This window comes from Salvelinus sp. IW2-2015, linkage group LG15, assembly GCF_002910315.2.
Source record: "Salvelinus sp. IW2-2015 linkage group LG15, ASM291031v2, whole genome shotgun sequence".
Classification (NCBI taxonomy): domain Eukaryota; kingdom Metazoa; phylum Chordata; class Actinopteri; order Salmoniformes; family Salmonidae; genus Salvelinus; species Salvelinus sp. IW2-2015.
Genome location: NC_036855.1, coordinates 56,814,606 through 56,829,001, shown reverse-complemented (window position 1 = coordinate 56,829,001; position 14,396 = coordinate 56,814,606). Strand labels below are relative to the sequence as shown.

At 43.8% G+C, this 14,396-nt stretch overlaps 1 protein-coding gene across 4 annotated transcripts in view; it reads right to left on the bottom strand.

Annotated features, from left to right (window-relative positions):
* The window catches only part of apba2b (amyloid beta (A4) precursor protein-binding, family A, member 2b), a 66,738-nt gene that overhangs the window by 14,905 nt on the left and 37,437 nt on the right, over window positions 1-14,396 (bottom strand). For 2 of the 4 annotated variants that reach the window (XM_024002600.3, XM_024002606.3), the window contains exons 3-5: window positions 5,609-6,965; window positions 3,694-3,774; window positions 1,084-1,123 (exon numbers count right to left, since the gene is read on the bottom strand). In XM_024002600.3, coding sequence (XP_023858368.1) covers window positions 1,084-1,123; window positions 3,694-3,774; window positions 5,609-6,943 — 1,456 coding nt within the window. In that variant the 5' untranslated portion in view covers window positions 6,944-6,965. Of the gene's footprint in view, window positions 1-1,083; window positions 1,124-3,693; window positions 3,775-5,608; window positions 6,966-9,350; window positions 9,697-12,648; window positions 12,722-14,396 lie in introns of those variants that run through there. The other 2 variants (XM_024002601.3, XM_024002604.3) reach the window with 2 other exon arrangements.

Below are 14,396 nucleotides of genomic sequence, written 5' to 3'. Positions count from 1 at the left end.
TAATGATCAATTAACCTTTTAAAATGATAAACTTGGATTAGCTAACACAACGTGCCATTGGAACACAGGAGTGATGGTTGCTGATAATGGGCCTCTGTACGCCTATATAGATATTCCATTTTAAAAAATCAGCTGTTTCCAGCTACAAGTCATTTACAACATTAACAATGTCTACACTGTATTTCTAATCAATTTGATGTTATTTTAATGGACAAAAAAAATAGCTTTTCTTTCAAAAACAAGGACATTTCTAAGTGACCCCAAACTTTTGAACAGTAGTGTATGAGTATAGGCAGCCTTCTGTACGTACAATTTGAATAAATAAAACACTGCAATTCTGTAGCTGTTGGGTATTATGCTGAGAAACAATCACGGCGGAGGCTTGAGCAGTAAAATGGCCACAGGTGGGCAGGGAGCTGAGAGAAGCACCAGGGGATTCATGTGCCCGTGTGATACGTAGATGTAGACTCTGTGACAACCACTGAGGGATACAATGCACTGTCATGATATCAGAGAAAGTGAAAGAAAGAAACAGCTCAGCCTCCAGGAAGATTAGGCCCTGCCGTTCACTGCCCAGTGGTGAGAGGGGCTTGGCGAAGAATGCCTTAAACTTCTCGAACCAAACGTACTCAGAGGCCTGGGTCTGGCCTGCTTAGATATAGCCCTCCCACATTGACGACTAACTCACTGACACATCTGACATGATGGCTCTCAGGTAAATTGTCCAAATAAAGATAGTGAAAAATGTATATTATCATTTGTATTTACTTTCTTGTTTGTCTTCATTTTCAAATGCAGACTCGTTGATCTCTCTCTCTCAACATGTTGATCTCATGCAACAGCTGCAAGCTCATTATTTTCTCTCCTTAATACTCCATGATCTGTCATTTTGCAACTAGATTTTGAGTGGTTATTAAGGCGCTTGAATTAGAGACAAATCTAGTATCCTTGAAATGAGCAGATCCCTGCACCCAAAGCGATATAAGCCTCTTACAGGGAATATCTGTTTTTGATGTTGTGAATTTGATTCATTTTTGTCTTTTGATTTCATCCTCGAGATAAACAGACGTAGAGGTGCCTTACCATCAACAAAGCTGGGGAAAGATGCAGCCTTCTTTGTTTCCTGAAAAACAGAAAGTCTTGATTGAACTCTCTGAATTAGTAAAGCGGAATGAAATATGCATGATGTCATTTCATGAAACTGAAAGGAAAATCGCCTCTCTGCAAGGCCTTTGGCTTCCACAACAAACAACAGACCAACAAACTCCAAAAGCTTCATTCTGTCAAAGAAGACAAAACATTTTTGAACATCAGTTCAAAGTAGCCAATGAAATTGATACAAACCCTATTCATCAACAGAGGAAGAAAATCTAAGAAGCGATGCAAAAACTGAATACATAGAAGTGTGCTACACTCTTAGAAAACAATGTGCTATCTAGAACCTGAAGGGGTTCTTCAGCTATCCCCATAAGAGAACCCTTTGAAGAACCCTTTTTGGTTCCATGTAAAACCCTTTCCATAGAGAGTTCTATATGGAACTAAAAATGGTCCTACCTGGAACCAAAATTGGTTCTACCAGGAACGAAAAAGAATTCTCCTATGGGGTCAGCCAAACAACCCTTTTGGAACCCTTTTTTCCCTAAGAGTGTATAGTACGGATCAAAAGGAAGCACAACTTTATGGCATCGACCTGATTGTAAACAGTGGTCCATGTTAACATGCCGGGTCATGACATGCCTAACTCTTCAGATGTAAAACACTACTCTGCATGAGAGAGCCACACATTAAAAGCACTCTGAGTAATGGCCATCACTTAAAAGACATGCCACTCAAATGGAGGGTCCAGGCTGATATATGTGTGGCTGTTCATTACAGTCTGTTAGGAAGGCCCAGAAGCATTATCAAACCACTTAATAACTTAAAGGGAAACAACTTCCTAGTATATATATTGGTACATGTATGCTATAGTGGCCTCCCACAAATATACACCCAGCTGTTGCTTTGCCAATACTTAAATCATACCGTATCATACTAGATGACCTTTAAAGTGAAGATGTGCCTTGCTCTGCAGTTCGGCTGTGCTCTCCAGGCTTAGTGGTGGTGTGTGAATGAAAGCCTGGCCAGACAAAACCATGTTAGGATGATAAGACTGGTTTGGGCAGAGGAGAGGGTTCCTATGGAGGTTGCGCCGAGCAGAAAGGGCTTTGTCTCAGAGCGTCATTTGAACAGTCAGGTCAAGGTTGAGTGGTTTTCCCTGATGTAAACACACAGCTTGCTGCTCCCAACCAGTGGCTTGACCGCAGAGTCAAAAAAAGGGCACAGCCAATTCCCTTCCTTTCAGAGCAATGGAAGTGAGGGATGAGGATAGCAGCATTGTATAGAATGTCCCTGAGAGAAATGTCCACAATAATAACAGTGGTGATTTCCTTAAGAAAACTGGACAACCACAGTGTGTTACCTGGAGACAGGGACTTCATTCATTCATAAACACAGTTAATTGATTCTCATAAATCCTCTGGCACTGGCCTTTTAGCGATCTCAAAGCCTAAGACCAAGAGGCATGGAGAGGCAGCCTTTAGTTATTATGCCCCCAGCCTCTGGAATAGCCTGAATGAGAACCTGAAGGGGGCCAAAACTGTGGACTTATTTTAAAGAGATTTTAAAACACATTTTTAGCTTTGCTTTTCCTTAGGGTGCTTTTTAGTTGTTCAGTTTGTATAATTAAAAATATATATATCTTATGTTTGTTGTGTAGTAAATATGTGACACACCACCTGTATTCGGTCTTACGTAGCAAAATTTGAAATTGTGTTTTTTACATTAGATAAAAGTAGAGACTCAGAGCTACAAAATGGTATATCATACACTGCATTTGAGGAACAATGGGGAAGTAATTCTGCTGTGAAAGTTGATTAACTTGTAAACTCACTTTTGAGAAAATGGCCTTTGAATGTTTTGGTATCTGGTGAAGAGCTCTTCTTTGTCTACGCCCATTCAACATCGTTCACAACCTCTTAAGCATTAGCCCCACCCTTCTCGTTTCACCCTCGGAGCGTTCAGAGCGCACACTTGACGCTCTGGCCAATGATTAGTTTACCTCTGGATAACATGAAAACACCCTAACCAGCTCTGCTGGCAACAATTTTATTCCGCTTTTTTGCCGACGTTTACTGACACCGGCCATATTCAACGGGTGTTGTACACTTTAGCTTAAGACATGTAGCTAGCTAGCTAGGTAAACAATGAACCTAGCTAAGTAAACAACGTGTAAGATCACACACATCACATAACGTTAGCTAACGAGCCAGCCAGCTAACGTTAGCTAGTTAAACAACAATGAACATAGTGCCAAATCATGTCGTTACTACCCTGCATGAATCTGCTGGGAGCTAACCAACCAGGTTCAATGTTAGCTAGCTAACCTCTGGGATACAGCTTTAAGTTTTCATTGTTATTATAATTTTTTTTCTTCCTGTAAAGCACATTGTGTTGCCGTCCATGTCTGAAATCTGAAGTATAAATAAAGATTGATTTGATGATAAATAATCTGTATGATAATAATCTGAAGAAAATCCCTTCACACCCATGACACCGGCTCTGAAGGACAAGCACAGGACAGTAATAATACTGTTATGTATTCCACATGATATCATCTGTCGCAATAAGTTTGTACTGCAGACAGAGACAGTTTACCTCCGGGACATTGTTGTTCTCCAGCGGCACGTTGAGGTCAGAACGCTGCTGTTTCCTGGGATGCTCCGCACCGTTGGTAATCTGTGGAGGTTAAACCAGGGGTTAAATAGGGACCAGCGGGCAACAGAGAGTTAATAACACATTTCCAAGCAGACAGTAGAAATGAAGGAAAAAAAGGACCGGTTCCTTAGGGAGCTACAGCCAGCAAACATTAGTAATACAGTCCGATACATTTCTCTATGGGTCGGAGAAAAGAGAGTAGTTGTAATAGGGGGGGGGGGGGGGAATAAGGTCATGCTATTACTAGACATGAATTGAGTTCAGTAACACGTGTTTCTGTGAATTACACACACACGACAACATGTTGACTTGAATACCGCTATAGTCAGGACAGTTCACATTTACTTCGCAAAGCATGACAAGATGATGAAATTGCTCTCATTTCATATTTACATAACTCAGCAATCCTTATTTTTACAGCGACAACACAATCATAAGTCCTGATTAGTATTGAACATCTACACATCAGCTTGAGCAAACAGTAATTCAATAATAATTATATCCATTTGTTTGACAGGATAAAACAAATCTCTGCCCTGAGGAAGGACGAAGTATCAAGCCTGAATCTGATGTTTTCAAACACTTCAGTGAGCCTTAATCACAGTACCTGAACACTGAAAGCATTCTGCAAAACATCTACAACTGCTGCGTAAAATCACAAACAGTCACCCAATTTAACATGGGCATTAGATTTTTTATTGTTGTTGTCAGTGACTGTTCTGCACAATATGTGCTTGCTTCCAATATAATCCAGTTATGTGGCCTGTCCCATTTCTCTCCAACAACACAGTAAAGAGAACACACACAACCACAAGCATAGACACATAACACACATGCACACCACGGTGGAGCAGGTGTGTATCAGCATTCTGCCATCCCATACCGCAGGGCACACACACAGGATCTCCCCTCACCTCACCATCTGGCTGGGCAGGGGGTGAGCATGGTAGAACACAGAGAGGGGCTTGGTGGAGGACAGGAAGAGGTGTGTGTGTGTGTGTGTGTGTGTGCGCGCGCGCGCGCCCGCGGCTGGATCTGAATGAGGGCAGTGGGCGTGGGAGATGGAGAGGGGAGCTCAAGGTGTCTGGCTGTGGCTGGGGGATGGGTCTCCAGCAGGGGGAAGGGAACGGCCTCACTAGCTGCACTATAGCTAAAATGCAATAACCTGCCTGTCAACCACCTCACACATAATAAATATCCCCCTATCGCAAATCTTGTTTTAATCAGTTCCAATGGCATAGCTCTGCACGAGAATCTGAACATAACCTGGCAGTACATCTTGTGTCTCCAGCTGTGTTAAACACATGTCGTGACCCCACTCCACTCTACGAGGGTGCCTTGAGGGGGAGTGGGACATGCATTTCCATTTCACCACACACTGTACAGGTTACACACTTGTGCATGTGTGAAACAGGACAAATATAAGCAGCCCCACGATTTGACCTTAAATGTATAACGTTAGTCTATACAGATCTCTCCCTGACGGCATTGGACCATCCCCCCTCCGGTAAAGTGTAAAGAAGGAGAAGCATGGTTTAAGGGTTGGTTATAGACCTTCTAAAATGGATACTTTGGTAAATGCCACAAAATCTAGTCATGTTTATCCGGGAGATTAGTGTTAGAGGCATCAGAATCTTTGAACTGAAAAAACGAAGTCTGAAAATCAGTTTGATCACTCGGTCCTTGATCTCCCTGTAAAATTTGGACGAGAGATTAACGTTGGATTTCTATTCTGACAACCTTCTCAACACATCACCTAAACTGTACGTCTGACTTTTCATTCACTTCATTTCAATAGAGGAGATTCAATGAGTGTGTATAGAAAATACCCATCAAAATGGCCTCTCCCTCTCACCTGTTCTTGAGCCCACTGCTGTCGCTCCTCCGGGGTGCGGGAGCGAACCTTGAAGCCCCTCTGGAGCTCAGGGTTGTTGTGCCGTGTGGAAGGGAGGTTGAGGGACTTGGGTCTGCTGTCGTGGCGGTGTGGGGRTGGGGTGTAMGGMGCAGGCTCAGGCTTGGCGTGGGCCTCAGGAGGGTGGTAATCACTGGGTACACTGTCTTGCACCAGCTCGTCAGGGCTCTGGTCAGTGCCACCGCTGCTCAGACTACCCATGCTCATACTCATCTTGATCTCTGCCACTATCTGGTCAATGTCCTCCTCCGCCTCCTCCCCCGTCTCCCCCTCCACTACCACTTTACGGCCACGGTATGGAGACCGCGATTCGTGAACCACGGAGTTCCCATTGTCCTCCTCTGGGCCATAGTAGTCCCCAGTGTAAGCAACCCCAGCTCTCACCTCCTCCTCTTCCTCTGTGGGTGGGGGGGACTCGTGCAGGACGGCGGCGGGGTGGGGGTGGCGGTCCAGGACATCGTACATCTGTTCATCTGGGTCCTGCTCCACCACCTCACAGCGCACCTCCCCCACCTCCACCCCTCCTTCTCCCTCCACCCACTCCTCCACCGCTTCCTGGCACTCGTCTGTGTCGCCCGGAGGCTCAGCCCGGACGTGCTGCACGGTGCTGGCGGTGTAGTCAGCCTCGGCCTCGTTGCAGTCAATGCTGCCCTCCAGGTAGCTGTCATCCTCAGGGCAGTAGCGGATGTAGTAGGTGATGCCCTCGTCCTCCTCCGGCAGACCTTCATCATAGTCCTCCTCCTCTGAGGTGTTGTTCACATAGTCAGAGCTGGAGTCTCCGTCCAGGCTGTCAGCGTGGTCGTGACGGTGGCCGTGACAGCCTGCATGGTCGTGGTCATTGATGTGACTGTGGACGTGGCCGTGGTCGTGACAGTCTACATCGTCGTGACTTTGACCGTGATCGTGACAGTCTGCATGCTCGCGGTCGTGGCCATGGCACTCTGCATGGTCGTCGCTGTGACTGTGGTCATCATGGCCGTGGCAGTCTGGGTCATTGTGGTCATGGCTGTGTTCATGCTCGTGTTCCGGCTCCGGTGTAGTAGGTGTGTCCGGCCGGCTGTCCGTCAGCTCTGGTTCCAGGCCCTGCTGGCGGCAGTAGTGGACCTCCTCCTCCTCCTCCTCCCCCGGACCCTCTTCATGCTCCTGGCCGTGCTGCTCTGGGGGGTAGGCGGCGGGGCAGGGAGGCCGGACGGGGGGCTCCACCATGCTGCAGCTGGAGCCGCTAGTCCCTGGCCTCATCCTATGAGCCATCGCTGGCGCTGGCTGCTTACAGGCCATGCATCTCAAATGGTCCTCAGTCCTACAGAACGCAGAAAGACAGAACCACACCATTAGAGCTATACTGCTACAGTGCAATCATCACAAACAACATTTCAATGAAATACAGTGCAGGAAGGCTACAAAGATGAAACGTTTTGTAAGTGTTATGCCCCCCAGTGAGTGAGCCTAATAGACACCGTGAGAGAGTTAACCACTCTGTTGTCCGACTGTGAAAACCTGTTAGGGCCAATTACAGATGCACTATGACTGACAGGAAGGAAGAAAAGGCACGGTGGATGTTTAGTTTTTCATCATCACATTCAAAACAAAAAGACATAGTGAGGGAACCAATAAAGGTTTTTGAACAACTGCTCTACCCAAAGTTTACAACCAACTCATTATTCAGTATATATTACCGCAAAAATGGAAGAGGCAAGTGGAAGGGGGAGAAAGTAAGGAACTTGTCTGTCGGCATTGCATTAAAGACCAAACTTGGTTAAAAGAAAATTGTTATGAATTTAAAAAAAAGTATACCAGGTTCTTTTAAGGACCAAAAATTGACAGCTGTGCCATATAGATTGCAAAATAGTTGGGAAGTGATCTTTGATGTTCCGATTACATGGCACATGGATCTTGAACTGATACACAAAACGACGCCGGGTTCAAAACGTAGATTTTTTTCAATTTAAATGATTATACAAAATTCTTGCAATCAATAGAATATTATATAAATGGGGGATACATCCATCCCAGCTCTGCAAATTTTGCTGCAAAGAGACTCAGAATCATTAGATCATTTGTTTTGGTACTGTCCATATGTAGCTTGTTTTTGGTCGCAGGTTCAGGAATGGCTGAAGAATTACAACATTTACCTGGAGCTAACTCTGCAGATAGCACTGCTGAGTGATCTGAAAAGTCATAGTCAATCAATCAACAATATAATACTCTTAGCAAAAATGTTTATCTTTAATTTACAATCTTTAGACATTTTGAGAATAGAAAGTTTAAAAGCTTTTGTGAAACACCACAGCACAGTTGAAAAATATATGGCAAATAGAAATCACAACTGGATGGTGTTCAGAGATAGATGGGAGGGTAGCTGAAGGATGGGACTAAAAACAAACAAAAGATAACTACTGTAAAAATATACTATGTCCGTAAAATGTATATAGTATTTATAAGCTGGAAGTAGAAACCTAAGTGTTGCTGTCCATTAGTTTACTCAGATTAGGAGAGGGGTGGTAGCCTTAGGGAAAAATAATAAAGTAAAATATTATATATTTTTAAAATATATATATATATATATGTATTAACAAAAAATATATATAGTATATGGGGGATTGGAAAGGATGCAGACAATTACATTGATGGAAGGCCCAATCTATCTACAATATTAAAGCTGATCTACCACTTACATAAAAAAAAAAATCAAATAAAATCAAATAAATAAAAGGCTTTTAACCACATACACACCCCAGAATCTTACAACTAGCATCGTAGAAGCATTGATCTCAGTATGAAAACAGCTCCAAACCATCATGTGCACCTCATTGTGGTAAAGATCAGGAGAACTAGTCTGACAAAACAAAGAGACTGTGCTCTGTGCATAGCTCTAAGTTAGGTCTAAATCATCCTAACATGGCATCAATGCCTTTACAAATGGCTGATACACATTGATTCCCCTGCTGAACACAAAAGCCTCTCTCTCTCTTTCTCTCAACCTGCGACTGGACACAGGATCTCTTCACCACTGAAAGACATGATCAATTACTGCTATTGGAGGCAGACAGGTTCTCGAGTAGCTTACCCACACCCACATTTAAGTGCTTACTTAGCACTACTGCATTAGCCTTGGCACAATACAGAACTCTGCTCAATACAGCGCTTTGCATTGAGTTGTGTTTGGCCTGCGGACAAACGTCTGAGGCAAGAGAATGAAACAAAGAGGGAGCCTGCCTTTACCTTAAGCTAATTGGACTTTGAGTCATACAACCGATACTCAAAATGGAGGTCATCTCTACACAGAGGCCGGTGAATATTCACTCCTAGATCGGGAGAGATTGGCGAGATGTTCAGTCTCCCAGAGTATCTGCACTGGTATTGATCTGCACACAGCAGGGTGGAGAAAGGCTCGCCTGGGAGATTGGGATCATTCTCCTAATTCAGATTGCTCGAATCATTGCTAGGGTGCGGCCACGAGGCGAGCAGGGAGAGATTACGTTGGGGTATTTCTGGTGCTTCTGCACGCAGGGCCCTAAACAAATTCAACAATCTCATTAAAAAGCTATCAAACAGGGAAGGGATGGTATAAATCACGTGAGAAGCCATTAATAGAGGACGCACACACACAAGGCTGTGCCGGCACAAAAACATTAGATGAGTATTAAAATACTGCGATTTAAAGAGAGGGTGAGGGAACACTGACCTGGTGTCCCACTTTCTCTCCTCCTCTCCTCTATGTTCCTTCCACCTGTCTCATCTCCACCAGTTGCCACTAACAACTGGCTGCTCTCTGAGGGGCTTTTGTTGTTCCTTTCCCCTCTTCTCTCTGTCTCCCTCTGCCCATATTGACGTTTTGCCATCACAGGTGATTGCAACAGCTAATTACCCCCACTCCAGCATCCACTGGGAGGCAGAGGCCCCCTCCCCACCTCCCTGTGCGTCAGGAGGCTGTGTCTGGGCGTGGGGAGGTGTAGATCCAAAAGCACACATTCACAGTCACACCCCACATTATGGCCATCCATTCAGGTGACTGACTCGGAGTAATACTGCTGATGCTGTTGCTAGACAAAGAAGCTGTTCACTGGAAAGTCTATGGGGAGAGCAAGTTCAAACACATGGGGAACACATGATTCCCCATTCAACCCAGCGTTCTATCGTTATAGTGGGTACAATAAGAGATGTGATAACGACACATTCTGTATATATCTGACTGGCAGAGACTCATAAAGAGCAATAATAATAAGGCATGGAGGAACTATATTTAACTTTAGGCTCCCGAGTGGCGTAGTTAAATAAAGGTTCAATTTAATAATAATAATAGTAAATATGTCCTACCTCTGTCTCTGGTCCTGAGCAGTAGTAGTGTTGAAGAGGGCCAGGTGTGTAGTGATACAGGCGTATAGCCCTGCCTTACCCCGTCCCCCACCAGCTGCTCTCCTCCTCCCTGCCCCCCCTATTCTTTCCAGCATCCTCTTGCAGCCAGCCCAGCCACTCCCAATGGGCAATTATTGGTAGCTAAGAGTAACTGCCTCCTATGGGTACCAATGACCTTTCACCTCCTCTTTGTTTGCTTCTGAATAAATCCACCACAGGACCCCTGGATAAATCTGTTGACTGAGTGTTTCTACCAAGAGTGTGTATGTTTTTCCTCTCCTTCAATGTATTCTGTCTACCTGGATCTATTTTGTATGTGCAGAGTGTCTGTGTGTCTACCTACCTCTCAATAGAATTTCTGAGGTGTGAATCCTTCAATCCTCCCAGTCCCCAAATAGCTTTCCCAAATTCTGCTTTGTTTGGGCTGAGCCATATGAATTACAGACTTGACAGCTTTTATTGAATTTGAATACATTACCCTGTGAATGACGACCTATCACAACAAATACATAAGGAATTTGTCCTACCTGTTCAGGGCAATTTGTATTCTGTCCTCTGGTATACCCCTAATTCAAAATGAAATATAACGCAGAACGATCTACATACCGTTCAACCTTTTTCCCCATAGACTACTCCTCTCGCAAATATGTCATCCCCTGAACGACACATAACCATGTCGATGTGAATCCAGACACCAGCCAGGTCCACATGCCTATTGTGTCCAAGTCCCAAGTCCCCCTCATCTGATTGCAGTAAAACATGTGACAGGCCTGACGACTAAACCCTGGTACAAATCACAGTTGGTCCTTTTTGAACAAGCAGCCTTAATTAGAATAGTGACAATGAGTGTCACAGTGAGGAAATGACTGGAAAGCGCATAAAAACAGCACGACAGCACAATAGACGTTTTTTCCCTTGTGCTTCCTATAATTAGGGCATTCTAATATGCATGTCAAGAGAGGAATATCAAAGCGGTTTCTCTATGGCTGTTCCCTCGTGATATAGGAGCTTATGCAGTATCTTTGTGTAACACACCTACTGTCCATGCCCATGCTTTTCTTAATATGACTTACTGTATTCTACCTGTGTAGGAGGTTAATCTGCTTCTTTCACAGCAGCCCAACCATTCTAACACTTAACTTGCCAACAAGGAAACAATAATGTTTATATCCTACTGGATATATTTAAATGAGCCTATAGCTTGCTGGAAGTACAGTACGGACTAAATTAAAGCAAGACTGGTGTTAACGGAAACAGTGGCATTGGCAGCGCCTATATCGTATTGCACGCAACAACAGTGAAATGGATCCCAACTAATTGGCCCTAATCACGCTAGTAATTGCACTTCAGTGCTTATTTGATTAGATATGTAAAACACCTCCTTTGTAAACCCAAATAGGATGGCTTAATCACTTCCTTTCCAAACAAGCTGCAGTGTGTTTTCGCTGTCCTTTCAGCTTCCATCGCTGCCACGACGCTGCAGCTCTCTGTCCTTTCAACTGGCACTGCATCTTGCTCACATTGCAATAGAGAAACCGATCAGATTATTGATCAACACCCACTGTAGAAAACTCCACTCCACTCATGACAGGATCATGTTCAAAGATCAGTCTCACARACCACTGTTCTGTATAGGGTAAAGTAAGTTAAAGTATGACCAACAGACACCCAAAAGAAATGTAAGTGTCTATAGACGGGTTAGCTGACAAGTCACGAAAACAATGCGCACCCTTCAATGGTGCAGACGTTCGTGCGTTGTTGTGATTCTGAATGGCCAGATACAGTAGTTATCAACAATGACAAGAAGCTGCCATGTGGGGAATCATAGGTGGCTCTTTTCAGCCAGTTTCATCTTGTTCTCGATACTATGTCTTGTTTTGAGGTGTTTTTACTAACGTCACGGCCATGCTAATATGGCAAAAAAATATATCACTAGCTAGCTAACCAACAACCGTTAGAAAGAATTTGAGAGACAACAAGTGCTCATTGTGCAAATGTACTTATGTTTTCAATAAATATTGGAGACAAAATATAGTTTACATGGTGTCAATAATCTAAGCCAACCCCGTCTGCTTTGCCCCATAGTTACACACAACTAAACAAGCAAACTGTCTATATGATGGAGACTAACTGGGGTCTTTTACAGGAGTCAACCATAGTAGTACAGCGCCCCTAGTCTGTATAGAAGTCAGTGTGAGCAGAACACAGTTAACTATCTATTAACCCATGTAACGGCTGTCGTCTTCCTCCTCGTCTGAGGAGGATAAGTTAGAAGGATCGGAGGACCAATGCGCAGCGTGGTAATTGTTCATCTTGTTTTAATAAAGGTGAACACTCAAAATACAAAACAACAAAAGTGACAACCGAAACAGTTCTATCTGGTGCAGACACACAAAGACTGAAAACAACCACCCACAAAACCCAACACAAAACAGGCTACCTAAATATGGTTCCCAATCAGGGACAACGATTGACAGCTGCCTCTGATTGAGAACCATATCAGGCCAAACACAGAAATAGCTAAACATAGAAATAAAAAAAAATAGACTGCCCACCCCAACTCACGCCCTGACCATACTAAATAAAGACAAAACAAAGGAAATAAAGGTCAGAACGTGACAACCCACCTCTCTATGGTGCCCTGCAGAGACACATTGTTGTCATTCCCAGCTGTGTCCGTGCCTCCCCCCCACCGCTCTCCTACAGCACAAAGAAACAGAGGTGCTAAAAGGTTTTATATTAGGTGTATTACTGGGGAGGTTCAAAGCGGTTCAAGTAGAAGGCGTTTTGCACCTACAAAAGGATGTTACATACTGAATGATTTGAGCAGAATAACAGATGAAAATCAATCGTAAAATGGATCAACAATCGGGGAATTGCTCCTGAGAGTCTTAAATGAGTAGGTGCATCATTACTCCTTTTTACCACCGTAATGATTCCTACTGTTAGGTTAACAGGAGATGTGTCTCCTTCAATATTTACAGTATTATGAAAAACAGAACGTTTGGTGTGCCTTGTTAAAAGCTGCCCTGTTCCTAGGCACATGCAGACATTTCTTTAGATCCCCAACACAGGGCCTCCTGCACATCACATCAGACTGCAGTGCTATGATGCATGATTTCAATTTAACAGGCAGAGACGTAATACAATTTGCTGAGGATTTACTGCACCTCCATGCCTGTGTCCATAGGACCACTTTAAGCCGTACACTCCACAGAGCTGGGCTTTACAGAAGAGTTGCCAGAAAAAAAGCCATTGCTTAAAGAAAAAATTAAGCAAACACGTTTGGTGTTCGCCAGAAGGCATGTGGGAGACTCCCCAAACATATGGAAGAAGGTACTCTGGTGAGATGAGACTAAAATTTAGCTTTTTGGCCATCAAGGAAAATGCTATGTCTGGCACAAACCCAACACCTCTCATCACCCCGAGAATACCATCCCCACAATGAAGCATGGTGGTGGCCGCATCATGCTGTGGGGATGTTTTTCATCGGCAGGGACTGGGAAACTGGTCAGAATTGAAGGAATGATGGATGGTGCTAAATATAGGGAGATTGAGGGGAAACCTGTTTCAGTCTTCCAGAGATTTGAGACCCGGAGATGGAGGCTCACCTTCCAGCAGGACAATGACCCTAAGCATACTGCTAAAGCAACACTCGAGTGGTTTAAGGGGAAACATTTAAATGTCTTGGAATGGCCTAGTCAAAGCCCAGACCTCAATCCAATTGAGAATATGTGGTATGACTTAAAGATTGCTGTACACCAGTGGAAGCCATCCAACTTGAAGGAGCTGGAGCAGTTTTTCCTTGAAGAATGTGCAAAAATCCCAGTGGCTAGATGTGCCAAGTTTATAGAGACATACCCCAAGAGATTTGCAGCTGTAATTGCTGCAAAAGGTGGTACAAACCCACAAAAAATACATTTTAATTCCAGGTTGTAAGGCAACAAAATAGGAAAAATGCCAAGGGGGGTGAATACTTTCACAAGCCACTGTATACAGTACCAGTCAAAAGCTGTCATCAAGGCAAAGGGTGGCTACTTTGAAGAATCTAAAATATATTTTGATTTGTTTAACACTATTTTGGTTACTACATGATTCCATGTGTAGTTTTGATGTCTTCACTATTATTATTTTTTATTTATTTAACTAGGCAAATCAGTTAAGAACAAATTCTTATTTACAATGATGGCCTAGTGGGTTAACTGCTTTGTTCAGGGGCAGAACGACAGATTTTTACCTTGTCAGCTCTGGGATTCGATCTAGCAACCTTTCGGTTACTGGCCCAACACTCTAACCACTAGGCTCCATGCCACCCCAGTGTACAATGTAGAAAACAGTACAAATAAAGAAAAACCCTTGAATGAGTAGGTGTGTC